General features: G+C 38.5%; 2 protein-coding genes across 9 annotated transcripts in view; both read right to left on the reverse strand.

The window, feature by feature from the left end:
* Positions 1–10: 10 nt before the first annotated feature.
* On the reverse strand, positions 11–8684 carry ABHD10 (abhydrolase domain containing 10, depalmitoylase). 3 transcript variants are annotated; one of them, XM_061988692.1, is made up of 5 exons: positions 8625–8684; positions 4714–4897; positions 3788–3899; positions 2727–2864; positions 11–1696 (listed from the first exon to the last, which is right to left on the reverse strand). In XM_061988692.1, exons 2-5 carry the CDS (start codon positions 4776–4778, stop codon positions 1355–1357), a joined length of 657 nt encoding a protein of 218 aa, XP_061844676.1. In that variant the 5' UTR covers positions 4779–4897; positions 8625–8684; the 3' UTR covers positions 11–1354. The 3 variants fall into 3 exon arrangements, with proteins under 3 accessions (XP_061844676.1, XP_061844673.1, XP_061844674.1); XM_061988689.1 differs by having other exon boundaries at positions 8527–8668; XM_061988690.1 differs by lacking the exon at positions 8625–8684 and adding an exon at positions 8162–8231.
* A 575-nt stretch (positions 8685–9259) lies between these two features.
* The window catches only part of PHLDB2 (pleckstrin homology like domain family B member 2), a 125154-nt gene continuing 107493 nt past the window's right edge, over positions 9260–26920 (reverse strand). For all 6 annotated transcript variants that reach the window (XM_062003444.1, XM_062003480.1, XM_062003463.1 and 3 more), the window contains 6 exons: positions 20457–20664; positions 18115–18205; positions 17518–17664; positions 14936–15155; positions 11854–11939; positions 9260–11117 (listed from right to left, as the gene is read on the reverse strand). In XM_062003444.1, the coding sequence (XP_061859428.1) occupies positions 10977–11117; positions 11854–11939; positions 14936–15155; positions 17518–17664; positions 18115–18205; positions 20457–20664 (893 nt within the window). In that variant the 3' untranslated portion in view covers positions 9260–10976. The remainder of the gene's footprint in view (positions 11118–11853; positions 11940–14935; positions 15156–17517; positions 17665–18114; positions 18206–20456; positions 20665–26920) is intronic.

The raw sequence follows: 26920 nt of genomic DNA on the forward strand, positions 1-26920 counted from the left end.
CAGCTCAACCTTCAGTATTGAAGCCTATATAAAACTAGATTTACATGAACTCACCTGAAATTTAGGAATCTGTTAGTTTTCAGTCGTTTGTTTCTGGGTTTTGTTTTGTTTAAATTAAAACCCACTACCTCATCAAAGCTCTATACAATGTACTTCTACTGACAATGCTAACAGTGAAAATGGTAAACTCTCTAGAAGCACCTTACTCCCAGGAGTATAAGTCTTTCAAGGTAGTAATAGTGATGCCATTTGATACTTAAAATAATAAAGACAGAAACAACTATCTGCTTTTGCGTAATGTTTCATATTAAGGCCACTCTGAATTAATTTCAGCCTCTCACCAAAGTCTCCTCTCTTTCAGGAGGTTGGGGCATCCCTTTTTTCTATAGCTAGCAACAAGACAAGGGGTAATGGGATCAAGCTGGAACACAAAAAGTTCCACTTAAATGTAAGAAAAAACTATTTCACTGTTCAGGTGAGGGAGCCCTGGCACAGGCTGCCCAGAGGGGTTGTGGAGTCTCCTTCCTTGGAGGTCTTCAAGACTCACCTGGACATGTTCCTATGTGACCTGATCTAGGTGACCCTGCCTCTGCAAGGGGGCTGGACTAGATGATCTCTAAAGGTGCTTTCCATCCTCTACCATTCTATGATTCTATTGGTCCAGTTTTGGTTTACACCAAAATTATATACTGTTCCCTTACGAACAGACCCACAGATAAACTATTCCAAACAGACAGCCTGCTGCAGAGGACAGAAACCCTAAGCAAAGATAAAAGACCTCTATGTTCTACTTAGAAATTAACTTTGTCCTTATGTAGTACCTCAAGCACGCCATCAGGGTGTGCCTTCCACTTTTCAATTTTAACAGTACTAAGGAACAATACGATATTTATCTGAAATCTGTTTATTGTGTGTCACGTTATTCACTATTTCTAATAGCAATAGCTTTAGTAAACACTTAAGTTGCACTTTGCATTGCACAGATGGTTTCAGACATAAGATACATGACTTGCAGCAAAAGGTGTCAAAGACACAGGAAAGTAAAAGGTTTACTGTACATGTCAATAGTAACAAAAATGAACCAACGTTTTGGTACAAAAGTGTAGGAAACTTTAAAAAAAAAGTTTAAGTGGTGAAGGAGAGGTTCCAAACACAAGAGCAGCACTCCTTCACATGCTGGACTGTGCAAATGCAGCATTAATTAAATACCTGTATTTATGAAACAGAGGTAAGGAAACAGGAAATAAAGCTCATTCCTACTGTGACAGTCCATAATCTTGTTAAGAACAGGGTTTCTGCTACTCGTGGAAAAGAGTCAGGTATAGAGTTCATGCACATTATGCTACACTGCAGCTTATGCTACTGTCGCCAGCTTGTCAATTAAATCATCAACGGTATTCACAAGAAGTTTTGTATCCTCCTTCTCACTCATCCGATGTTGGCCAACTTTGCGGAGGACAACATCCACATCTTTGCTCAACACACGATCAGCAACTTGCATAGAGATCTGCCAAGGGACATCACCATCCTTCATGCCATGAATGAGTCGTATGGGACATGTTATAGGGATGGGACTGTTCAGCACACAGTGATTTTCTGCTTCCCTGATAAAGTCATATGTCAAGGAGTAATAGCCTTCCTCGTTATACTTTGTTGGAAGCTTCCATTCACCTTTTTCTTCTATTTCTTTTTGTGCCTATAAAAAGGAACGCAAAGAATGGACAAGACAGATGTTAAAAGTTTTTCAGAGTGCTTCAATCTATTTCTGTTCAAATGCAGTAAAACTTCCTCAGGCATAATATTTCCCTTTGTCCATTTTTATTAGCTGAGAAGGTACATTCCTGTTCACCTTTCAGCAGACAGACTCCCTATAGACAGAGAAGACAGACTCCCTACCCTGTCACAAAAGCCGCTCTGCACATCAATCCTGCAAACTAATCTAGTTAGGATTTGCCAGTGAAATTAAGTTTTGCAGCCAGAACCTATCTGAAAGGAGAAGATGTATAGCCACTATAAATAGACTCTCTGGCTTCAATCAGTTCACTGAACCTCAAACAAGGAGAATCCTGGGAAAAAGGAATTTTCCAGTGATCAGTCTTTTCAGTCTTTGCCACAATAGCTGTGTCTATATACTCTATTTCCCAAATCTTATCTCAGACTTAAGTAGCAATACTGGCAACTACATAGTGTCTTACCAAAAAAAAAGAAAGATTTTCCTTCCTAATGACTGGACAATATTATCATCGCTAAGGAAACAACACAGAAAGAGAATTCCCACCACCTAAAACTTATAGTCTTTACAAACTCAGTAATCTGAGGAATTCCCCTTCTACACACACACAGTCTGTGTCAGATTCATCTCATTCAATGTCACCTCAAATTGTTTTAGCAGCCACTTTTCCATCCTTGAAAGCACAAGGATCAAATTTGAATGCAAATATAAGATCTGAAACACTGAAATCTACTTGACTGAACAGCAGCGATCTGCTTTCACATCTTATATGCCACAGTAATCACAAACACATTCTAGGTAGTGCTCAGAAAGACAGTATTTTGTCTATTATTAGATTAACTGAATATTGACATTAATCTCCACAACAGACAGTGAAAAATCACCAGGAGATTTGCAGGAAAAGTACAATTTGAACAACAGAATTTTTTAAATGCTTGACAGATTTAGTTATTTATTTATTTAGATTTCATAAAAGCCAACCATCAGCACTTACCTCAATAGAAAGCTTCTTAAAAGTTGTTACAAGATGGTCTGCTGCTACAGCTACTCCAACTAGAGCAGCTACTTTATCTGGGCGTGATATTGCAGCGTGAAGCATCAGCCATCCACCCAAGCTGGAACCCACCAGAATCTTAAATGAGAGAAAATAAGGTTTTATTTTACAGGAAACAGCTTTTCTTTTTTATTTTTTTTTAAGTATTATTTTCTTTTACAAAGCATCAGTTTTCATTTTGCTTGACTACTTAAACCTCTGGCCCTGCTGTCCTTACCCAGGCAGAACTGCTGTCACCTCCAGACGAAATTTTGCCTGAGTAAGCACCACAGGATCTGGTATTTTATTATTCTTTTTTGTTTGGCATGGCTGGTTACTGCTGTCTGAGACTGAAACACTGTAAACAAAATGAGAGTTGAAATAATTCAGTATCATATGCATACTGTTTCCTTCTTAAAATAATTGCACACAGTAAAACCTTGGTGCAGTGAAAAAGGTAAAAAAAAGCAATTCATAATACAAAATTGTTTAAAACATAATACCAGATATTTCCAGGTTGCACGAGATTTCAAGTTTCTCACAGCCATTTGTAAAATAACTGAAGAAATCAAATGGTGCTTCTGATGAGTTTTTAAAGCCATTTTATCACACGGAGTATATTAACTTGTAACGTTCCTGAGAATCCTTTAATGGATGCATCAGGACAGTGACACACTCTTTCATCGAGAGGGCTGTGCTGCACTGTGACAGTGCCTTCTCCTCTGTCAAGTGGAACTTCCCCCATGAGGCTTTCTCAGACTCTCTGGGATGACAGCCCTACTCGAGCAGGAGGTTCTAATAAATGACCTTCTCCAGGAGGTCCTGTCAACCCACCCTTCCACGACTTTGTGCTTGCAAAAGAGTACTTCCAAATACAGCCTCTTGAGTGACTCTGCTTGAAAGTGAGCAGATGTGAGTTGTTAAATAGAAGCTACTGTTAAACAGAGCTATCATGGCCTATTTTTCATTAATATTCTACCTTCAAGACAAAAAGCTTTCCATATTTGAAAATAAAATATAACCTGTGGTCCGTCTGTAAGTTCATCCAGTATAGACAGAACATCTTTTCTCCACTTTCCAATTGTACACTCCTCAAATTTGCCACCTGAACTTCCACATCCTGTATAATCAAATCTGAAAAAGCAACCATCAAAATGAAACTCATACACCATCCACAGTCACATAGAAGCTGGCACTACTGTTTAATCAAATTAAGCAGATGACAAGGTATCACACTGGATATTTTCTTACTTGGTCCTACACATCACTAGCACCAGAAATCACGTGAAAAGAAGTTTAAATATAACAAATGCAGTTAAGTGATGCGTTGTTCTCTTGCCATATGATATCACAAATTTACCAGGATATTTCCAAGACAAAGAATTTTCCTTAGAGCAAAAAAAAAACATCCTTCAGTTTTAAAGGTATTTTTTAAATGCACAAACTCTCTTTCAAACTCTATTCCCAACTACAAAGATGTAAGAAACTCAGCACTCAACCTAGTCTATCAAAGGAGATTATCTCCAAGCACGTGCATGCTCCTCTACATCCACAGAAGGCAATACATAGCTTCAGAAGCTTTGGCATTTAAGAAGCACACTTGTAACTTACAGAATTTAGAACTCCAAGTCCTAACACTAAAATTTCAAAAGTTTTCTTTCCCTTTTTTTTTCATTTCATAGCCTTCATGGAACACACAGCATTGGCTAGACTAGACGTTTATCAGAGAATTTTCTGAACTACTTTCAGAACACGTCCTCCCAGTTTACGTGTGTCTCTACAGGCAAAAAGCCTACATCCAGGATGGAAGACAGACACTCCTTGGCTTGTGTACAGTAAAGCCTGTGTTCCAATTCAAATGCCAAAGCTGCCTTTTTTTTGTTAAGATCCCTTTTTCCCATCCCACGATACTAATTTAATTTTCTCAAAAACGACGCTCTGAATGTACCTGATGAAGGCGTGACCCAGAGAGCTGCAGAATTCTTCAAGGGCAATTGCTTTCCGACCATTCATATTTGAATTAAAGCCTGGAAGGAAAATGACCCCTGGATTCCTGCCTTTTAGTTTATGATAAGCGAGATTTGGTCGATCTGGTCGAGTAAGAAAGCTGACTGATGATTTCAGCCTGCAAACTAAGAAAAGAGGTATTTAGTACAATCATCACGATAAACTTGGCAGAAATACTAATATTTTATAAAACTGGGATTCAGGAAATAGAGGCCTATTATGTGAAAATTAGATACTATTGCTCAAGAGTATCACAGTATCACCTACACTCTTTAATGACTAACTAACCTTGCTCAGCCTGGTAGGGAAAGTTGATTGTAATTCATTCTCAAGTCATTAAATGCCAACCAAATAAGGAGTTCACTCAGCCATCAGCAAGGTGGCTGACTGAAGCCAAATGCTAAGATTTCCTGTGCTTCATTTGTCCTCATGTTTTATACCACCTTAAGCATATTTTAATATTTCACATGAAATAAAGATTTTTCTTATTTACTTTAACTTCATATTTTTCCTTTGTGCTTATTTCCAGACTACATTTCAGAAAATGTCATTGTGGGAGTAAAGTACTGTGTGTAACAGCAAGTTTACAAGTCTATGAGGAAAAAAAATTTTGCTTATAAAGTAAAACTGAAGGTCAAAATTTCATCTGCATCAAACTCCCAAGACCCAGAAGATCTACAATGGAGATGTACAACAGGGATGTTCAAAAGGGGGAACTGGGAAAACATCTTGTGACTCATGTTTTCAACGTGACAAACATAAAACAATATTAGCATAGTTTAAAACAAAATTAAATAAATAATATCCAGCTTCCTTCACTGCATTATCAACAATTATTTCTGCTTAAAGATTATTGCCAGGAACCCTGAAAAAAAAAGTTCATACCAACTCTATGTTATCTTGCCATCAGTCCTTTTCTCAGATATGAAGCACAGAAGGTAAAAAAAACTCCAAAAAAGTAACAAAGCTACACTCTCCATAAATAGAGAGTAACATGTTAAACACATCCTGTAAGAAGAAATGGAGTTGACCACTGCAGCACTATGATTTTTCTTATGTGTCTCTAAGAGGCACAGATATCCCCTAACATGGTTTGCTGTATTCTTGCTGGAGAGGTTACATTATTCCCGTACCCAGATTGTTCTGTGGTCATCCAGAATGAAACAACACTTGGCAGTGGTGAATATTTTGCAAATATTTTTAAAAATGAAAGACCACTTAGTGTAATTTCTGTCAAAGTGATCAGCAATATACTAAGTGACAGAGAACTTTTCCTGTCAGCATAAACTTTAGTTCAAGACAGCAAACCAGACACATCTGGAAAGCAAGTGCTAGGTTGGACTCTGTTATTCACATTAATAACCATGAAAAAAATTGAGTTGGTGTCAAATAAGGAAAAAATATTAACAGGGGAAGTGCTAACTAATTAGTAACTATGGTGAATCTCAACAGCTGCTACAGTATTCAGAGTTTTGCAGTTAAGGATACCTCTGCTGTGGGTGAGGAAGTGTGTGTGAGAGAGAAGTATTATGGAGACTTAATCCACTTGATTATCCCACTCGGCAAGATAATTTGCTAACCAGGAAGCTTGGTCGCAACTGCTAAGACTTTGATACTCTTAATTCTTAGATTAGAAGAAGACTGGTCCTTCAATATTGTAAATCAATAATAAGGTACAAAAAGATATGCAACCCTCAATGTATCAGGGCTTCCTAGGGCAAGAGTAATAGCATAAATACTGCAAAAACAGGTGGTGACAATATGACACCAATTAACCAATATGCACCTTCAAGTTGCTTCCTCACTGTCATGGTGATTACATTCAAGGGGTTCGGTTTGTTTGTCTTAAACTTGCATGTGCATGAATAAATGAGGATGCACGGAAGATGCAGGATGCAGCTAGTATTCAGTGCCTTCCTACAGTTTAACAAATATGCTACCATTTGAACTGCAGATTAAAATCACTGTATCTTTCCTGAAATTATGGGACACTTTGTTATCCTATTGATTCATCAGCTGTTATAAAGGGGAATAGATGCCACAGTAAAGGTGTATTTATTCAGATGCATACATCTTACTGCTTCTGGTTTGTGCGTGTCATTATCAGTAAGTCAGTCACTTCTTCATCTGCCAGTAACAGAGATGATACACCAAGAAGTGCTAAACTTGATCGAAAAAGGTGCATTTTTCCCCCTTAAGCCATGATAATCATCTCTGAAGTCAGTCTGCTTCCACCCTGCAGCACTCTGGAGGTACCATTTTTACACTGAGAAGGCTTTAAACTGCAGCCACACAATCGCTATCTAAGCTCTTCTACAAACTAGTATCTTTCATTTAATAAATTACTGTAAGTGCACCACAGAATCATAGAATGGTAGGGGTTGGACCTTCACAGATCATCTAGTCCAACCCCTCTGCAGAAGCAGGTTCACCTAACCTGAATAAGCAGCCATCCTAACCTGAATAATGTAAAACCCTAGAGCAATCACCCTAGCCATTCCAAAAGCAAAGCTCACTGCAGTCACGCTCTCAGGCTTCCCTTCATACAGACAAAAACATCAATAACTGAGCAGCTACCCAATAATATCTCCCCTCAATTTCAGTGAAAGGCCTTGGTAAGAGCAGGGAAGCACTACTGAAAGGTGCAAGGTTGTACTTAGTATCCATAAAAGCAAGTTACAGACTGTACAGGCTGACTACAAGAAGACCACAGGACCCTTACCTAAAGTTATGGAACTCTCTTTGTATCACAACCACAGTGCAATTTTAGTTCTGTCATGAACAACAGAAAAACACAGAAACTGTGACGGAGACTAGCAATACATGTCAAAGCCAAAGAAATCCTCTGAACAACCTTGGTAATGTTCTAGCACTGTGACCTACCCATTGCCAACAGCAGATTAACACAACTCTGGTAGACAATGGATTCAATATTGTCCACACTTTGTTCCATGCAATTGCCTGTGCTATGGATGTCAGGCAGCCAATAGCTCTGCCAGCAGGAACTGCTGCTCAACCCAGCTCTGCTGCCCAGAGCACCTCTGGACACAGTCAGTAAACACAGAAAGAAGAAACGCTATTAAAAAACATTGTTTCCATGTTTTTATGGACAAGCACCGAGTCTGCAACGGCAAGAAGGGGCACCATATGTTCGGGCAGAGGATGCTCTCACTCAGAAAGTGGATGCCAGCAGAGCTTTTCAGGTGCCTGGTGAAACGTGTGCCTCACACAGACGTATGTATGCTTCACATCTCAGCAACTGAACCGGCCGCTTCCTCGCATTTCCAGTTCCTCGGGAAGCAGCTGCGACAGGACATGCTTTCAGGCAACTAACTACACACTCGCGGGAAAGTGGCTGCTCTGCAGACGGGTACAGGTTTGTGTAGTACCTGCTCTTTCCTGTACACAGACACGGAACCACGGCCCTCGGGCTCGGCAGGGGAGGAAGAGCCTGTCAGGAAGCTCCTCCCACGGCAAAGAGCAGAGTTGAACATCCATCCCCATCCAGCCCGCTCCCAGGGCAGGCGGCCCGGCCGCTACCCACCGAGGCGGCGCTGAAAGGGGAAGGGGGAAGGGGGGGGTATCTCCCGCTGCCCGCCTCACGATCTGCTGTGTGCAAACACGCCTCCCCATGGCCGTGACACGCCGCATTCACACCCGCCACTGACACCTCTCCTCTCCCGTCCGACTGACACAAGCCGCCTTCTCTACCGGGCTGCCAGCGCCAGAAAGTATCCCGGGGCCCTTCCCTTACCCGGGAGGCCCAGAGTCGCCTTCGGCGGCGACAGCAATACCCCCAGGGCCGAGACACGACGGCGGCCGCCGCCGCCACTGCCGGCTCCCCGCACCAACCCGCGCAACGCGCCAGCCGCTGCCACGGCCACCGCCATGGCCGCCGCCGCACCCTCCACGCTCCCCGCGCACGCGCCTCCGCGGCCACGCGCCTGCGCCGCGCGAGCTCCCGCCTCCCCCGGATAGCGCGGGGGCCTGGGAAGGGGCGAGCGCGTACGCCGGGGCGTGATGGATTCTGTGTCCTGTGCTGAGTGCGGAGGCAGAAAACAAAGATTTTTGTCAACAAAAACCATATTTCCCGAGGTGCATGTGTGTGTTGTGGTGGGGAACACTCCTTGAAGGCCTCATAGCTGGTTAGAATCCCCTCTGGAACTCCGCAACAAACGTTAAACAAAGTATGATCCCATTTTCACTGCCATTGGAAAGATTATTTTCCATTGTCCTTTTATGGGGAAACACATGAAGCAGTTAGATTAAGCATTACTAAGAAACACAAAATCGATTGCCCAACTGTATACAACTATTTAAAAGACAAACAGAAATGTCTGAACACGAAGCAACGTGAATATTTCAAGTGTATTTTTAAAAATGTTTATTGAAATGCCTTCATTGCATCATGCAGGATACAAAAATCATTAGAAAAACCTTTATAACCATACTTAAGAGTAAAATCAAGATACATCAGGGAAAAATAATAATTATATAAACCAAAGCAATTTATTTATGATAGTGTTTTAAATCATTAGATTACAAGCTGTGATCTGCACAGAGGATAACAATTATCTTTCAGTAACAGTCCCTTCTTTCATTCAGAATTCAAGTTGAAACTGACAAAGCTGATGTTCATTGTGCTACAGCAATTATATCACCTGTGTACACCACAAAAAATTCAACCTGTTCATTACAGATACAGGATTTTAAAAGTATAACAAAAATATTCTGCCAGCATACTTCTATTCTGCTTTCAGTTTTTTATTTGTTCCATCAAAAGCCATCAACTTTTCATCAAGAAAAAAAAAGGCTGATGTGTTTTTTTCTATTACACAAACCATATAGCACATAAGTTTTGATTACTGAAACAGAACCTCCTTAAAGTCATATTATAAGAGACTTCCTTGAAGTTCAGTTTGATTAAATAATTTATGTTTTAGTAATATTACTCAAGGATTTGGAAGTGATTTTAAAATGAGAGACCACTGCACCCTCATATTTTTCATTGTTTTAGGAAACGCAATCTCTGCTTCTTAAAATGTTCAGGTTTTTTTATTAATACACTGCTTAGTGTAAACTCTTAGAACCCGCTTCTGTCTTTTCATTCTATTTGACAGCATTATTCTGTGCAAACATGTATTTTTAAAAAAAATCCCAACTCTCTGGGACTGAAAACTTGGCTCCAAAGAATTTAGATAGGTGGAGACTGCGTTACTAGCTTCAAGGGCACCATGTTTCAGAAATTTGAGTAGAAGGTTCATTTGTCACAGAGAAAGGTTAAAACTACTTTGAGACCTTACTACATAAAAGAAAATTGCTATAGCATCTAGAATCATCTCATTCTATTCAACAAGGAAGATTAAAACTTCTTTCCTATGAGGAAGTTATCACATGTGTTTCCATTTCATATCCTTGTGGGAAAATGCATCTTTATAAAGCTATCCTTCTCTTTTTTGTTGAGCTCCGTAGATGCGGGCTTTAAACGTACAGTTGGTGTCACTGAGTGTTTCAACATACAGAATATCATTACAATTCAATTATATTAAAAGTCATGAAGAGTTTTGGCACTGTCCCCTTACAGGAAGTTAGGTATAATTAACAATATGAAAAGATTATTATAAGGGAAACGTATAACTCTTTGGCTCTATTGTAATACTTAACTACTAAGGCAAGAACCGTGTGTACGTTAGGGCTGCTTTTTTGTTTATGTTTGTATAAAACACTTGACTAAAAGTTTTAAAAGTCACCTAATCACCTACAAATGTCAAATGCTGCATATTAAAATATATGCTTATTACATCTTTTTGTTCCGCTACTAGGATTTTTGCATACGGATGAGAACGTGCACATTTGTAAACTGTTTAGTATGAGTCTACCAACATATTCTCCCTGTAAGAGAATTTGTAGAAAATTATCATTGAAACAAGATGCTATAATTAAAATTGCCCGATTATGCATTTTGGAGCACTATGATTCTTTCAACAACTTTTAGCTTTTTCGTTCCTATCAAGAACAACTAAAACAAGTAACACACAAACCCCCCCTCTTCAATGCATTTGTAAACCCCCTCTTGTTCCGAGGTTTCAGGTGCACATCATAAGGAGGACATTTCAGAGTCTTCACTGGCTTTTCAGATTTCACTAGGTATGGCTGACTTCATATGTGATGCTATTGCAGTATGCCCTCTTTTGCCCCCTTTTATTATAACATGAAGTGAGTGTAGCCCTCTGCGCCTGTAACAATAACGTCCATCCATATCCTCATGGCTTCTGGCGAAGGAGCAACCATGTAGTATATCCGGTCATGTGTCTTAACACTGAAAGTGAGCAACGGGTTGGGACTCTAAAATAAAACAGAAAGGAGGACGTTAAAAGAATGAATGCAAAGCTGTTTATTGGTACTAGAAGTTAAATTACTTACAGGGCAACTTACAATAGGGTTAAGGAGAAAGATAAAATGCAAAATGCCACACCGCTGCATCCTACGTTGCAGCGCTGAAAGCAGAGATGTATTTGAAGCGTTTTTATCCACCATAAACGCTTTTTACAATATATTTCCACTAGACTGTTACACAGTATTACAGGGCTCCAAACTGTTGTTTCATGCCCAAATATCGAACTTCTCCACTCTGTCCAGTGATCAAAACCACCTTGGCTTTTGGAAATCAATACCAAAGATACATTCAGCTTGTTCACAGCTCGTTTAAATTACTGATGAGAGGCCCAGAGAGCCACAAGCTCCCAGCATGAGTTAGTTCCCTCTCTGTGACAGATGCATACAGTCATCCTTTGATTTGCCAGAGACACTGATTTAAATGGTCTTGCCATTGGACTAAGGAATTCCTCACAGGGGATCCCACTTGGCAGGTAGACACTCTTATTTCTGCTTTCATCAGTGTATTAGTAAAAAAAAAAAAAAAAATCAGTGCTAATCACTGATCTGACTTCATCTTCCTTTTCCTCCACACTTTTGTTTCCTTTTTTTCCCCTCATATTGTCAGCTCTGCCTATGACTTTATGGCGGCTACCATACTTTAGGTACTCCTCTATGGTACTCAGTTATAAATAACAAAGTTTACCTTATATGCATTCTTTAGATGATCATAGTAGACTTCTTCAATAGCTTGAAAATATATTACACCTTTTAATTTAGTTTCGTGTTTGTCTAAAATGGAAAAGAGAGAATGACTTGAGAATTGAAATTAACAGTATGTCAAGAAACAAAAGCTTAATTTGCATTTTCATATATGAAATCCCACAGAAATCTGCAACCTTTCTTACTAGTTGTTTAGTTGTGTTGAGAGACGTGTTTCTTACTTTAGCAGGTTTTCTTTTCCACTTGGTTTCCAAGGAAATAAACCTTTTGCAGTTTCCCTGTCTATTTGCAAGTCAGTCACTTCATGAAGTGTCTGAACATTATGGTCTGTATTTGTCCACAGGCCAGATGTTTGAGATACATCCAGTCCTATTACAATAATCTCCTTCAGTGTCAAGCTAGTATTTTTTAATCATTCAAATGTAAGGTTAGCAGATTGTAGACAAGTTTCTATGAACTCTGACACTTCCAAGTTTACAGGAGATTAAAAGTTCCTAGGCACTGGCTACAGTGCCTGTCTGCACTCTCTGTAGTCTGACAACCAAGGTAAAAGCCAAGTGAATAAGACACAGTTTGCCCCTGTTGTGAAAGAGAACTGCTCATATGGGTCCCTTCCAACCCCTACCATTCTGTGATTGATTATATGATTTGCTTCAGAGTGCACGAGGGAAGAGCACCTGAATGGATGGTTACTCTAGGAAAGCTGCTAACAAGGAGTAGTTGTTACCTAGTGGTAATGTGGTTTTGGTACCACTATCCTACTGCAGCAAAGCTGAAATACAACCTAGGAGTCATCTCACTTAAGTTTTGATATCTGCAACAGAGATGCAGCTGATTTAATGCCCTTTAAAGGCAACAGAAAGAAGCAGACACTTGCAGGGAGGCAATTCTAAATTATTTTAGACACCTGATACTGCCTTCTGTCCCAGCTTTAGTTAGTGTATCCTTAGGACAAAAAGAATACAGACTGTGAACTTAAGATGTTAACAGTCACAACCATAATATTTCACAAGAGAAAGGAACAGGGCAGATGGGCATCTACAGTAGTCTCTATTTTCCTGCAACAGAAATCATTCAATAATCCCAGAGGGTGTTAGGAAGCTTCACAACTGCATGTGACACCAAAGAGCAAACTTGCTTCCACTCCGAGTACTTTTATATTAGGGGAATATAATGTCTTCTGACCGCAAGTTAGTATTGCCTTAACACTGAACAGTCATGCAGAATATTTTTATCAGTACCATGAGAGAATATGCTGTCATTTTCAACACTTATGAAACTCATATCCTATCAGTAGCTGCAGGCAGTTTTAAAGGCTTCATATAATGGGTAAAAGAAATCTCAGAGAAAAAAAATATATAGCCTTGGGAATCTCCGTGCCAGTCCCTGTGGGACTAGGAGAAGTACTGAAGTACAAGATTATGACATTTGAGCACACATGATAGTAAGCCGAATGCAATACTATACAAAGTATACTCTCTCTGCAGTACAGGCAAACAACAATCTACACTCTTCTTTCAAGCCTCACCTGGGCTTCTGGTAACAAGAGCATTTCAGGTACCCACTAGCTGAGTTCCCTGTGTGCTTCAGGTCACAAAGTACAGATGCTTCACAGTTGCTGCACTAAATTGTCAGACTTTAGGGTCAGTTCTTTGCTAATTACACTTCTAGAACTAAACCAATATATTGGTATATTCACTTATAATCAGGAATGTGATACTCAATTACTCTGAATTTACAGCATCAATGTTTATTTTGCAAGTCTACTATATATTTCAAGCTCAGGACAGAGCTGCACTCATACGAGCAGCTACATTATTGTGCAGCTGGTATAGAACTGTCATGAAACTATGTTTGTTGGCTGGAGATCTCAAGACATGAAGTTTACTTTAGTAATTGAAATTGCATTGTGGCAACTGTACTGCACACAAAACTAAAACTGTTAACTATTAACATAACTACTACTACTACAAAAAAATCAGTACCAGATGGAACACTACTGTATGTTACAGGCCTTGCTAACCAATAAACCAGATGTTTAAAATGAAATTTTGAAGTTTGTCCCATTCTTCACAGTATTACTGCAAACTAATAAGAAATATTCAGTAGGCATGTGATGAATTAACTTAATTAATACAAATATGTATTTAAAAAAAGATGGATTGAATGATGTGTAACCCTACCATCAATTTTAAGTTCTTTATGAGTTGCTGGAAACCAGTAGTGTCATTAAAGGAAATGGAACTGTTTAGGTGCTTTTTGTACTTGATGTTCTCTTCTGTGTCTTAGCAATGACCATCCTACATATTGTCCTGTCTGGCTGCTCCTAACAATAAATATTCAGAACACAAAGTCATTTTCTGGCTTCTTCTGAAACTTCTAAGTCAAACCATGTATAGATTTGCACAGCAATCAGAGAGACATATATGTTCTTAAATTAAAAATATCTGGATTTATCCCAAGATTAAAAAAAACCCATTAACGTAATGCTTATAATTATGCCAGATATCATATAACACAACTTAGTGTACAGACATGTCTTTATAGAGTATTGCACATTGTTAATTTGAAATTCCTTATACTCTCAAAATATGTCAACTCAAAAGTCTACTCCTGTACATTTAATTTCCTGAAAGACTTTTCAGCACATCAAGGAACAGGACTGTAGAAGCAGTCCATTTAATTTTCATGGTGTGTATAATAAATTATATTACTGTATGAAGGGTACAAGAAATCATTCTGTCATTGGAGAAAGTATGGAATATTCAAAAAAAATGAATTCATAAATGGGGCTGTTATTCTCTGTGGTAGGATCCTGATAATCTTCCATTTTTTTGTCTTACCTATCCCCATCTCTCCCTTTGTTACGCTCTTTCTTCCTTACGTGGCATTAGCCTTGAATGCTATAGGGGAGGGATTGCAGGGCCTCTAAGTATATGTGTAAAACACCTGACAACATGGAAATGTAGGTTTTATTCAGGACTTCTTACATGTTCATAACTTAGCTGAGGCTGATAGGAAAATAGAAGGACAGATGTACCCTAAGTAACGATCCTGCAACCTACCTGCGTAATAAGTAAAAGTTCTCTTGTTTCTGTCAAAAACAAACCAGCGTTTTTTCCACGTTTTAATTTTTCCTCCCATTTTAATCAGAAAGCCTCGGCAGGTCTTCTCAGTGAGGGAGATGTGGTAACAGGTCTCTATGTTGTGACCAGCTGTTTCAATGTGACTTCGTAGGTCAAAGTCTTCCTTTCTAATGGGCAGATACCGAGTCAAGGGACGGGCCTATAGTAGAGAAAAGGAAATAATATTTTTTTTTTAAACAGGAGTCTTCTCATTCACTCTTTGCGCTGCACGGGCATAAATGCAAACTGTGCACAGATTAAGAAATGTAAAGAGCTTTTGCTGCAGCCCTAATTCTCTTGAAAAGAAAAATCCTTCAACCTTGTAACTTTACAAAGTGTCAGATAACCTCAAAAAAAAAGCCAGATTAGAGCATAGGAGTTTCTTGAAATCATTAGTTGATAATCGAGTAAAATGGAGGCCACAGCATGGAAAGGTTGTTTTGGAATGAAAACATCATGAAATGTAAAGGTTTCTCTGGGCTAGATGCTTGCAACTTATCTCACTTACTAATATTTTACTTCTACAGATATCTTCTTGCAAAATGTAATATAAATAGTAAAAACATGCTATTACAGGAAAAGCTAAGAATAAGAGTGAACTGTAATTGCTAGCTAGCTTCACAGAAATTGCTGTGGATAAAATAGAATTATCTTCTTCTGAACAATTTAAATGTGGCCTCTAGTTGACATTCGGCAGTACGGTTTAGAGAGCTGAAGTGCGTCCCTCTGTAAGAGACAGCAAAGCAGCACAGGAAGCAGTGCCACATTCTTAATTGCAGTTCAAGACTCCACATCAAGCCTGGATAGTATCAACTGGGAGAATAAGCAAGAGGAGGTAGTGATATGAGACCTCCACCAGTTGAGGGAATGTGCTTGTTTTTGTTACCTGATTGTGCCTGTGCACAATCCCCTCCTCCTCACTTAAAACACAGAAGACAAGTCTCCCAAGACTCCAGTGAAGGCAGACAGAGGCTACATCACATGGCGATCCAGAACAGAAGCTGAATTTATGTGCTTTGAATGACCCGTGAAAGTAGCATCTCCTTCTGTCTCTCTCTCCTAACTGCAGAGAGGTCAGAGACCTGGCAAATGTAATCTGCCCCTGTTCCAAGCCTAAAGTTAGCCTATTAAATCCCACTGAGAGTCGCAAATTGAAGGGCATTTCCCTCAATGCATTCTCAAGAACCTCTTGGCGCAATGGGATCTGTGTTGCCTGCAAGGACTCTTAACACCCTTCTAAAATTATGCACCCCTATATGATAGAAGCTTGGCACCAGCTTTAGCAAGAGCAAAGGTGAAATTCCTTCCCCTAGTTTATGTTTCTAAGTATCAGGAAGTGCTAAAAAAATTTGGCCTCATTGTACAAAGGAAAGAAAAAAGATAACAAAAAAATCATAGTTATTTTTGACAGATACATTTTGTCTTCCTGCCAATTCTGTCTTCATCCTCTCTGCCATGTCTGCCAATTAACAGTAACTGATAGGGCGTTCTATTACAACACATGCATGCTCCAATTTGGGATAAAGATATAAGTATTGCATTGTTGTTTATACCATAATTAAGTTGTCATCAACATTTCTTAGGAAAAAAAACCCCCCGCGGCCTTGAAGTAAAGAAAATTTAACATTTGGTTATTAAAGTTTCTATAAAAACAAAGGAATGGATATATTTAACCAGAAGGCCAGTTATGTAGGAACATTCATAAAAAAATATAATAGTGACACATGAAACAAAGATTTTGCAAAGGTAAACACAGGTAAAAGCAAAAAGATATTCAAATATGATATGAAATCTCCTGCACTCTGATACATATGTTAAGATGGAGACATTGTCTTGCTGTACTATACTTATGATAAAATGACTGCCTAGTCTCTTTGCTGTACCTTGCAGATCTTATTAGTTGCAATGGAATAATCGAATAGTTAAGGTCTCTAAGCCTAAAGAAATCTCAAGATACCTCTAAATTCAAGCAAGAAACAGAAATACACGGGACATTAACACTGTTTTAGTTAAATAATGTTTCTCACATTGTATAATCTCAATAAATTCAGAAAAAAAACCCCACATTTCCTTTCCATGGTGGATGTTGAACTGGAAAAGCTTCTTTATCTGTTTGGGTTTTTTTTTTCAGTCAAATATTTGGCAATTTGCATTCCAAGTTATTTGATATATTAAAAGACAGACACACATTCCCGCACCATGGTGTAGAAAATTAACACACTCAAAAATTTCTGTTGTTCAAGCTAAAAAATTCTGCTTTGCCTACAGGCAGTAACAAACTAGATATAAAGACAATGAATAGATACCTATGCTATTATCTAACTTTAAATGAATACTCAGATATCTAAGGCTCCTAGAGCCCCAACATACTTTTAGCAGCACAGTTACACCTCAAAAATACTAAATCCATCTCTTCAACTGCAAGCAGTTCTGCTTACTGTTGGCAGAAATCTCCTTGACATACAGAAGCGATCAAGTCCAAGTCATGCAGTTAAAAAACATTTCTTGTCATTGTATCTCACCTGTGCTCTTTGTTTCTCACGTATTTTGACTTCCTTTTCGATTAATTTTTGCCTCTGACTAGTTTCTTCTTCCAATCTTTTCTCCAGTAGCTCCCTGCGACGCTTTTCTTCTTCTAGAGCTCGTTTTTTAGCTTCCATCTCCCGTTCCTAAGTATCACAGCACATGCAGAACTTCAAATATATGTGAATCTATAGTTTGTAACATCATTTCTCATCTAGAGCTAAATCATTTCTTGCCTCTTAAGTAGGCAGAAATATAAGTCCGAAGTGGACTGTGAACTGAAATCAGAATTGCAAATATTCCCACTCTAGAAAGGAAGGTTCTTCTTAAGCAGCTCTCCTAGGAGGTGTAGGGATGATACTGACAGCTTCTGATGAGATTTTGCCATCAACTCACTCATTGAGATAGCAGTTACTGCATATGAGCTGAAACATGCAGTATGAGGGTGAAACTAGATCAAACTAAGGGGATGAGGGGTATTTTTTTAAGTTTCTACTATTTGTAAACTATAAATCCATCTGAAATTTAAGGTCCAATGTTGCATTCTGGAGGATATTATCTAACATGTCCACTCTTCCTAATAAAATTATGCTTACCCTGGTCTCAAGCAGCCTAGTCTTTTCAGCATGTGCTTGTTTCAGAAGCCTCTCCATCTCTTCTATTCTTGCAACGTTTGAAGTGCTAGCACTGCACAAGAAAAATGAGAATAATTTAAGAGACTACTTGGTATCTAAAGGCATATTTTACAGTCCAACATTAGACAGTTTAAGAATAGAGTTGATACTGTTCTGATCCAATTAAGTGGTCTGTTCTCAACATATACATTCCCCATGCAGAGCTATGAAAAATGCAGACTCAAGTGACTAAAAATACATCTTGTCAATCCCCTGTGGTCTGTCATCTTCTTCCAGATAATGGAATATGGTTGGAGGATGCAATACAAAAGAAAAAATAACATACTTCATTTAACCCAAACATGTAGAAAAGTTATAGTTCATCTGAAATCTACCTGAAGTATAAAAGCTTATTGTCTCTGAAAAAAAAAAAACCAACAAACAATTAGGCCACTGATTCAGATACTGAAGCCTAATTTGGCTAAAGTTTATTTAGTTGATGGGCCAAAAGAATCTAGGTCAAATAACTTCAGTAAAAGCAACTGGGCCATAACCAAAAAGTCATTTAAGCAACCTGGAAGGTAGTTAATTGCAGTAGGCTTTCCCATATTAGACTGGTCAACACTTCAGCTTAGTTAAATTCTTTCATCCTTGATTTGCTTACTCTGCTCATAGAAATTAACGCATGACAGATAATGACAACTTCTGAGACCCTGGCCACAAAAAATAAGTTGCAAACTATAACATATTTTAAATATGTCAGAAAAAAAGCATCATAAATTGTTTTCATTTAAAGCCTGATATAGCTAGGACATATTATCAAACCCCATGTAAATGAATTGGAATTCATTTTGCTTAAATAAAGCTTTGTCAAGAAAAGTTTACTGCTCATCCTCTAAGTTTTATCAACAAAATCAGCCCACACTTTTCTCTTCCCTCACCAAAGCTTGCCTTGTGAGAAACTGAAACATCTGTTGTAGTGGGTCCTTTTCTGGGTTTTTGATTGGTTTAGTTTCTTTTTTTTTTTTTTTCTTCTGACATTGGGTGGAAGCTGCAGAAGAGCCAGAGGGAGGCAGAAGGGCTAACAGCACCAAAGAAATTCCACAGCCATCAGGGCTCCCGTGTTTGGGGTTGGAGATTCTGCTTATAAGATGGCCCCAGGGTAGCTCAGACACACACCATCTTCCTCCAAAATGTCAGAGCAGCAAGTCAGAGTGAGACAGATTTCATACCACTGCCATGCTACATCACAGCAGAGGCAGAGTTAATTCCCAGCCTGTCTCCAGCTATCAGAAACTAGCCACTTGTGTATCTTTTTACAACAAGAAGTCCTCAAAACCCAAGTCTTAATGCTTTTACTTTAAAAAAACAAACAACCCAACTAACTAACAAAAATCCCCAGCCAGTAGAATGAATGCCACTGGTGTTTTCTGAAACCCTTAACATTACAGTGATAAAGACTACACGAGGAAATCAGTGGACGGATACCATTACAGGAAACAGATGCTGAATAAAACACAACACGCTAGCCAAAAAAGCTGACCTTGTGTTCACAAGGGATTCTTAATCCCGTGACAATGTTGTACTTAACTATCACCCTCCACTGAGGCTTGTCAAACTGCTGGGACAAGACTGTGAGCAGAAATGAAATCACTATTATTAAAGCCAGAATGACAGGAGAAAATTGTTTGCACACAACTTTTAGACTTGGACTTTTCTTTTAGCACAGACCATCGATGATCCTGTTATCTGAGTAGTGTGCAAGCTGACAGCCTCTGAGGATGAGAAAAGCAGTCGAGGGCTCTAAGCTATTCAGTGTCACCTCTTCATTTTTATTGACCCAGAAAAAGCAGAGGAAAGGGCAAAAAGACAACCAGAGAAGCAGTACATGTTTCAGCATAGGGCTCTAGTATGGTAATTTGCTGGACTTGCAGAACAAATGTACTTCTTAGCCAGCAGATGTCTTTCAGGAATTTCCTATCACAGGAAATTCCTTCCCCGTGGTGACCAGGGAAGGAAGCTCAGGTATTACCCACTCTAAAAAGAGCATTGGCAACTTTGTAATTTCAGTTCATAACTGACACCAGTTTCTCTGTGGCCTTCAACATTATCACTTAGACTCTCCATATTTTTGTTTCCCATCTTTAAATACATAGGTGAGATGATAGTTAAACCTGATTACTAAGTATTATGCTTGACTAATGATCTTATATTGTCCTTACCAGTTAGCAGCATTCTCACTACCACAACACCACCACATACCTATCTTCTTTTTTCATTATAACCCTAAAACCATTACACCACCAGAAAGAAAGAGCATTTACCTGGAAATGTTATCTGGTGAGCATGCCGATATGCTTGTTTCCATACTGTCAGAACTGTCTAAGCTTAACGTATCAAAGGCGTGGTCCTTGTAACTGCGATCTGGGTAATGGAAACTATTCAGATACACATTCGATTCAGATGCTGTTCTGCTGTAGAATTCGGGAGACTTCTGCCTTTGGTTTTCACAGATACGCTGATGATTATACCCTACAGAGTAGAGACGAAATGTTTATTTTATGTAGAGATGTTGTGGCCTTAACACAACATATTAGCAGCACAAGCATTTTGAGCATCACCTCAGTCTTAACTGCACTGTGACCAAGGTACTACAATATTACAGTTAAATTCACAAGTTAATCGTAACTGAAAGAAATCCTTTAAATACCTGTTTCATCTATGATGGACACAAATATATGCACATTAGTATGGCTGACTTTTCAATATATACTGTTACATATGTATTAGGAAGAATTCACTTTAAAATGAAAATTAGGCCTAATCTGGAAAGTAATGCAGATTATTGATGGAATGACACAGATAAAAAGTCCTGAGTACTTGTTTGGTTGATTTTACTGAGTGTGTATTATTTTTTGTCTGTTTGGAGAACTTTGCCTTCTGGTAACTACAAGCTAGGCTTTTAGTTTTCATCTGAAATAATATCAGCTACTTGTCACATCATCATAGTTACCAGTGTACAGGTACTTTCCTGGAGTTTTGAAATTGCAGTTCACCCTACATGATTGAAGCAGGTTCCTATACCTCCATAACTGCAAAGGAAAATAAGGTTTACGCAACATTAAAAGTTTGTTGCATTGTTTTGGGGTTTTTTTTCCCCACAAAATCATCCTTTCTGAAAAGCCATCCTTCTCGAGCACAGGGAATTTTGTTTGATTCATCTCCTTTAAAAAATATTTATTCAGAATTATTTTTATCTCATTTCTCCATTGCTCTTTATAAATAATGCAGCAGTATTTATACAGACTTAGAGAGAGGTCGTTGAGCTTACCTAATGAAGAGGAAAGTATAATGGCAGTTGTTGTTTTAAGCGCTGCAGTTATTTTGCAGTGTCCTTTTAAATTTTGTTTAATCTATGTGATCACAAATGCAACTGCACTGCCCATCTTTTCCTTCAATCAATGCAAGAAGTGAGACTTTCTCACAGTTCTGAGATTTATAATACTCTGTGCATTCCTGACCCAAAATCTGAGCTAGTGGCAGAGCTGAAGATTAGGCAGGACTGTTAGACTATGTGAAAATCTCCCATTTGTACAGGAGGGCAGCCACTGACGTTCCACATATTTAAGAGAAATAGACACAGGAAAAAATGCAAACAGATGTACAGATGCAGCAAAGTCCAGTTAAAAATGTTTACTAGACACCATTAAGACACTGATGTTAGGAAAACAGAAATATTTTCCTGCCTTATTCTCATGCTCTATCTGCACATACAAGGTTACTCTCTGGTATTTTTTACCACGTGTGAGTGGGGAAAGTACAAGTACAGGGAGCCAAGAATTGCAGCTCTACCTTGGCCAGGCTATAATGTTCTTCAAAAGATAACTGAAAAGCATGACAGAAGCTGAATAATTAAAACCACATTATTAGGGAAATCATGACCTATAAGCATTTCCAAGGCAGATAGTTTTCTCTTTCCTCCTCACTTCCCTCTATACCACACAAAGGTTTCTCTCAGACAATTAAAGGTGAATTCTAAGGAACTAATTGGACTTTAGTGTTCTTCCAAATGGCAAGTAAATTTCAATAGAAGTTCAATCACACCGATTAGTAAAGGAGACAAACACCCGTCAGCAGTCACAGATAATTGCATCACACAACACAGGTGTTACTGATTCACATGTGCAGTTTGCTTTTTCCCCATTATTATGGCAAATGCTACTGTTACTGCAGATAAGCAATTACCTTTCATACTCGAACCTTTGGAATGACTAATTGCTCCTGTGAAACAGTTATTAATTATTCATTATGGAAAGAGAGGAAAAAAAAATTACTGAAAGAACTTTATTCAAATGCGTGTTTTTCTATTGAGCTCTTTGCAAAACCTTGCCTACTCAGAAATCATAATTCCCTGCCTTCTATTTCACTGTAAAATAAACCCATATAAAAGGCATTGAGAAACAAAAGTTTTACAAATGCTCTCCTAAAGGAAAGTCAACTTTCCCAGAAGGCAAAGAATCCATTGTTATTAAAACATTTATCAGTTAAATCTATGTAATCATGCAAACATAAAATATTGCAAGAAATATGCAATTGTTAGGTTGCAAAATGAGATGCATTCACAGGAAGGAAGAATAAGGCTGTGGTCTCATTTTCTTCTCATGCCATAAGCAACAGGCAGTTCAAAGCTCAGGATCAGCTGCGTACCAGCACCAAGAAGCTTCACAACCAACTTGCCTCTGTTACAGCCCCACTTACATATTGCACTGGCACAATCTATTGCTTAAGGAATTTTTAGCTGCTCAAGTGCCTAGTCACAGAACATGCACTTGGCTATACCAGACTAACTAAGATCTAATGCTTCACTGAAAGTTTCCCACAAGCCAAGACTTGTATTAGTCAAGTCTAAGCTGATAAAAGAGATAAAATGTTTGTTATTGCATTGGCTTGTATTTTCTGTAGTAAAACAGCAAACTTAACACTGTTAACAGCCACACGGTTGAGCAAAATAGTGCAAATATTCATAAAGCCATATCATTAAAAGAAGTTCCAAAGGAGTTATTGCAGAATGACAAAAAGCAGATACAACGTCATAAAATTACGGTGGTGTCAGAGCTCTAGAAAGCTGTTATTGAAAGTGGCACTGTCAAGTATGTTACAAACCCCCAGTATTTTACAAAAAAGATCATGGTACATTTTCTTTTATTGCTATTCTTTCTTTTATTTTCTGTTTTTAAAACATGACATTAATATGTCAAGCTACATTGTTTTTTTTTGTATGGAAACATGCCAAAGTAAGAAGCCCAAGTCTGTCGACCTTACCATTGTCACTCACAGATCTGCAAAGACTCCTAAATTTTCTGCTCTACTTGTGCTACTATGAGCAAAGAAGCAAAAAATTAGGCCTGCACAAAGCTGTAGCTCTGCAGATACTAGCATTAATGAGAAGGTTTGTTGTGACAGGTTATTTGATAGCAGGGGAAAAAAAAAAGAATTCTTACATGCCATCATTATTTAACAGTTTTCCAAGACTTTGGGAACTACTTGACAGTGCTAATGCAATCGGACTTTTGCCAAAACACATCAATGATAGATACAGTCAAGTAAAGGGATGTTTTCATACCTTTTCTAGCTTTTCCTGAGTTCAATAAGAGTAATCAAAAGAAAAAAAAAGAAAAATGCAAACTGCTTTGAAAAGCTTATAATTTGTTTATACATATATACCTTGTCCTCAGTATACAATTTTTCTGTAAAGCTTAGAAAGAATCCAGTCATCTTGCTGGTACCTAACTTCTTTGTCTCAATAGTTTTGTTCCCAGTGCTTTGTTTGCTCTTACATTTTAACTCCCACTAACCATTCCCTCTTCCCTTCTGGAATCCATCCTGCAACCTGAATTGGCTTAACCCTTCCTTCTGCCTGTCCTTCAATAGACTTTTGGCACTCAGGACCCCATGGGAGCTTCCTGGGGCCAACTTTCAACACATGCAGAGTGAGGTCTCTAGATTCTACCAAATAGCAGTTTCTTTTCTTTTCTTTTCTTTTTTTTTTTCACATGGTTGCTTACAGAGGCAAGTACAGAGGAGGTGAATTATAAATACAGTCCATCAAAAATACCTCATGAATGGCTGCTAAGAAATATCTTTCTAAACTAATGATTTATATCAAAGATGAACATTTTATAAGTTGCTCTTAAGCTGTGAGTACTGACAGTGACTGTTTCTTGAAATGAGCAATCCTTGAGCTCACATGACTGACTAAATACAGTTTTGGTAATATCCTGGAATAAATTCTAATTAATACTTAAAAATCTATGAAAATATCTCCTACTCTATTAAGCCTAAAATGTATCCAGAGACATTACTTGTTCCTGCACAAAGGAAGTAAGACTGAAATCTGTTTTCAAAGTCAAGTGGCTATTCTTCATTTCCTGACTTCATTTTTAACTCATTTTTTCATCTCAGGCTTTTACATTTACTTTCTTGGACTGAAATAAGAAAATCTGAAGAAGAAAGCATATTAGAGAAAACTCATTTTAGACCATTACTAGCTTAGAGACAATTCTCAGATAATATCTTTAAACTAGCTGAGCTGCCACTACTTCCAGGCTCTGCTGAATATATTTGATTTCAGATCTATACAAACACGCCAAATCATCTGTTCTAGAGATCTGATCAAAGCTGTTAAGCCCTAAAGAATGCAGTAAGCTACTAATATTGCTTCAGGAGCGCATCATCCTCTTTGTATAGCAGTTTGTGGGACACTGCAAAATGAATAGTCAGTGCTCCAAACTGAGTGGATAAAGTGTCATTTGTCACATGAGATCTTGGCTGTCCACTGGGCTGAGCACACCCAACTCCAATGCACTTGGTGCAGCTGTACGCTCAAGGCATCAGTAGCTGAAGCCCCCCATGTCGTTTGCAATACATCACCCTGAACACAGAAAACTGACAGAGTGAAAAATCTGTCATGTGGGGAAAGAAACGCAAGAAAAGCAGGCAGTGGCTCAGTACATGTGACAACTTAAGAGCACTTCTTATCTATTCAGCACCAATTTTAAGTAAACAACTAATTTTTGAAGCAGGAAGAGAAATGGGCACCTATTTATCAGTCTAAGGAGTATCTACACATTTGTGGAGTTCCACTGATTTGGTACAAAACCTTACTCCTCTAAAATATTTGGTACAATATCTTACTCCTCTAAAACATTCACTTAGTCTGAAAAGGCAAACCTGATCTACCTTAAGAACATTTTTCTAAGAGATACAGTGTGTTTATTATATAATAAAGGTTTATCACAGAATGATGGAATAAAAGAGCATCACCAAGGATGTCCACTGACATGGTTTTTAATGATGTATTCAAGGATGTCTGCTGAAATTAATATTAGTTACACAGGCTCAAGTTCCCCTATATTTATGAGAAGCCACATAAGTTTTCAGAATTCAAATTGACAGTAGCATTCGATTTCAGTTGCACTGTGTGGTATGTTCAAAACATTTCCCAAATCTCACTGTCCCACAGGAATGCACTTTCTTTGCTCATGACTTTGAAGAAAATCCTGTTCTCCCTCTGTGCACTAAGAGTGGTTAAGGGAAACCAGAAGTCACACCAAGCTGAACTCAGCCCCTTCCCTGCTTGTACCATGACATTCAATAAGGATGAATGAAAGCAGCCTGAAGACTCTTTCTCTGGCCTTTCTGTATAGCTGGATAGAAATATTCCAGGATCTAACTCTAGCCTCCTGGCTTGGACATTTCTGTCCTGTCTCAGTTCTGCATTGCAGTGCAGAAAAGAGCCCTGCAAAAACTTCCGTCATGTGTTACTTGATATGTTACCAAGACAAAGAAGTTTTTCACAGAATCACATAATGTTAGGAGTTGGAAAAGACCTCTAGAAATCATCTAGTCCAACCCTCCTGCTAAAGCAGATCCACCTAGATCAGGTCACACAGGAACACATTCAGGCAGGTTTTGAAAACCTCTAGAGAAGGAGACTCCACAACCCCGAGGTTCCGTGTTGAATGCAATAGGAATAAACTCCTCAATTTACTTAGAGAAGTGGTCAAGCTACAAACAATCCTTTGTGTTTTGACTCTGTCCCTTAATTTGCAAATCCTGTGACAAATCAAATAAGGCACCTGTCAGCAGCATTCTTTCCCTTTGGCAAAACTGGTGTTTCAGGAAAGGACATCTAGAACTGTCCTTTTCCCCCTGAATTAATCCCTTAAAGCTCTTTTAATAATTTACTATTTCCATTCAAAGTGTTGGATCTTTCAAAACATAATGATCAACTAGTATGGCAGGCAGTATAGCACACATGACAGATGACGAGTACTGTGCCAAGTGCCATAATTAATAAATCTCTCATTCCCCTTAGCTTCTCCTTAGCAACAATTAGTTTAGTTTCAGTTTATGAGGTTTCTTTCTTTCTCACTCTTAGGACAAGAAATCTGACTCTACACTTAGAATTATTTTAGTTGCCTGGTGACAAAACATTAAACACTAAAACTGATCAATTTCTTTTTAAGAGTCTTATCTTTGCTTGTATTAGGTTTGGTAACACTTTGTGTTTTGCATCTCACAGTAATGCTCTTTTGCAAGCGTTTTACAGAAATATTTCCATTTTTAAACACTTGATCTGTTGCCACTTGATCTGTTGTCATAAGAGTTTAGCCAAAGTGTTTTCTGCACAATGGCACAATGATGAGTCTGAATGTACTTGCAAGCTATTCCACTCTTGCACACACTTTCCATCAAAGAAGCTTTCCAAGCTGAGTATGATGGTTTT

This window comes from Colius striatus, chromosome 1 (assembly GCF_028858725.1).
Source record: "Colius striatus isolate bColStr4 chromosome 1, bColStr4.1.hap1, whole genome shotgun sequence".
NCBI lineage: Eukaryota > Metazoa > Chordata > Aves > Coliiformes > Coliidae > Colius > Colius striatus.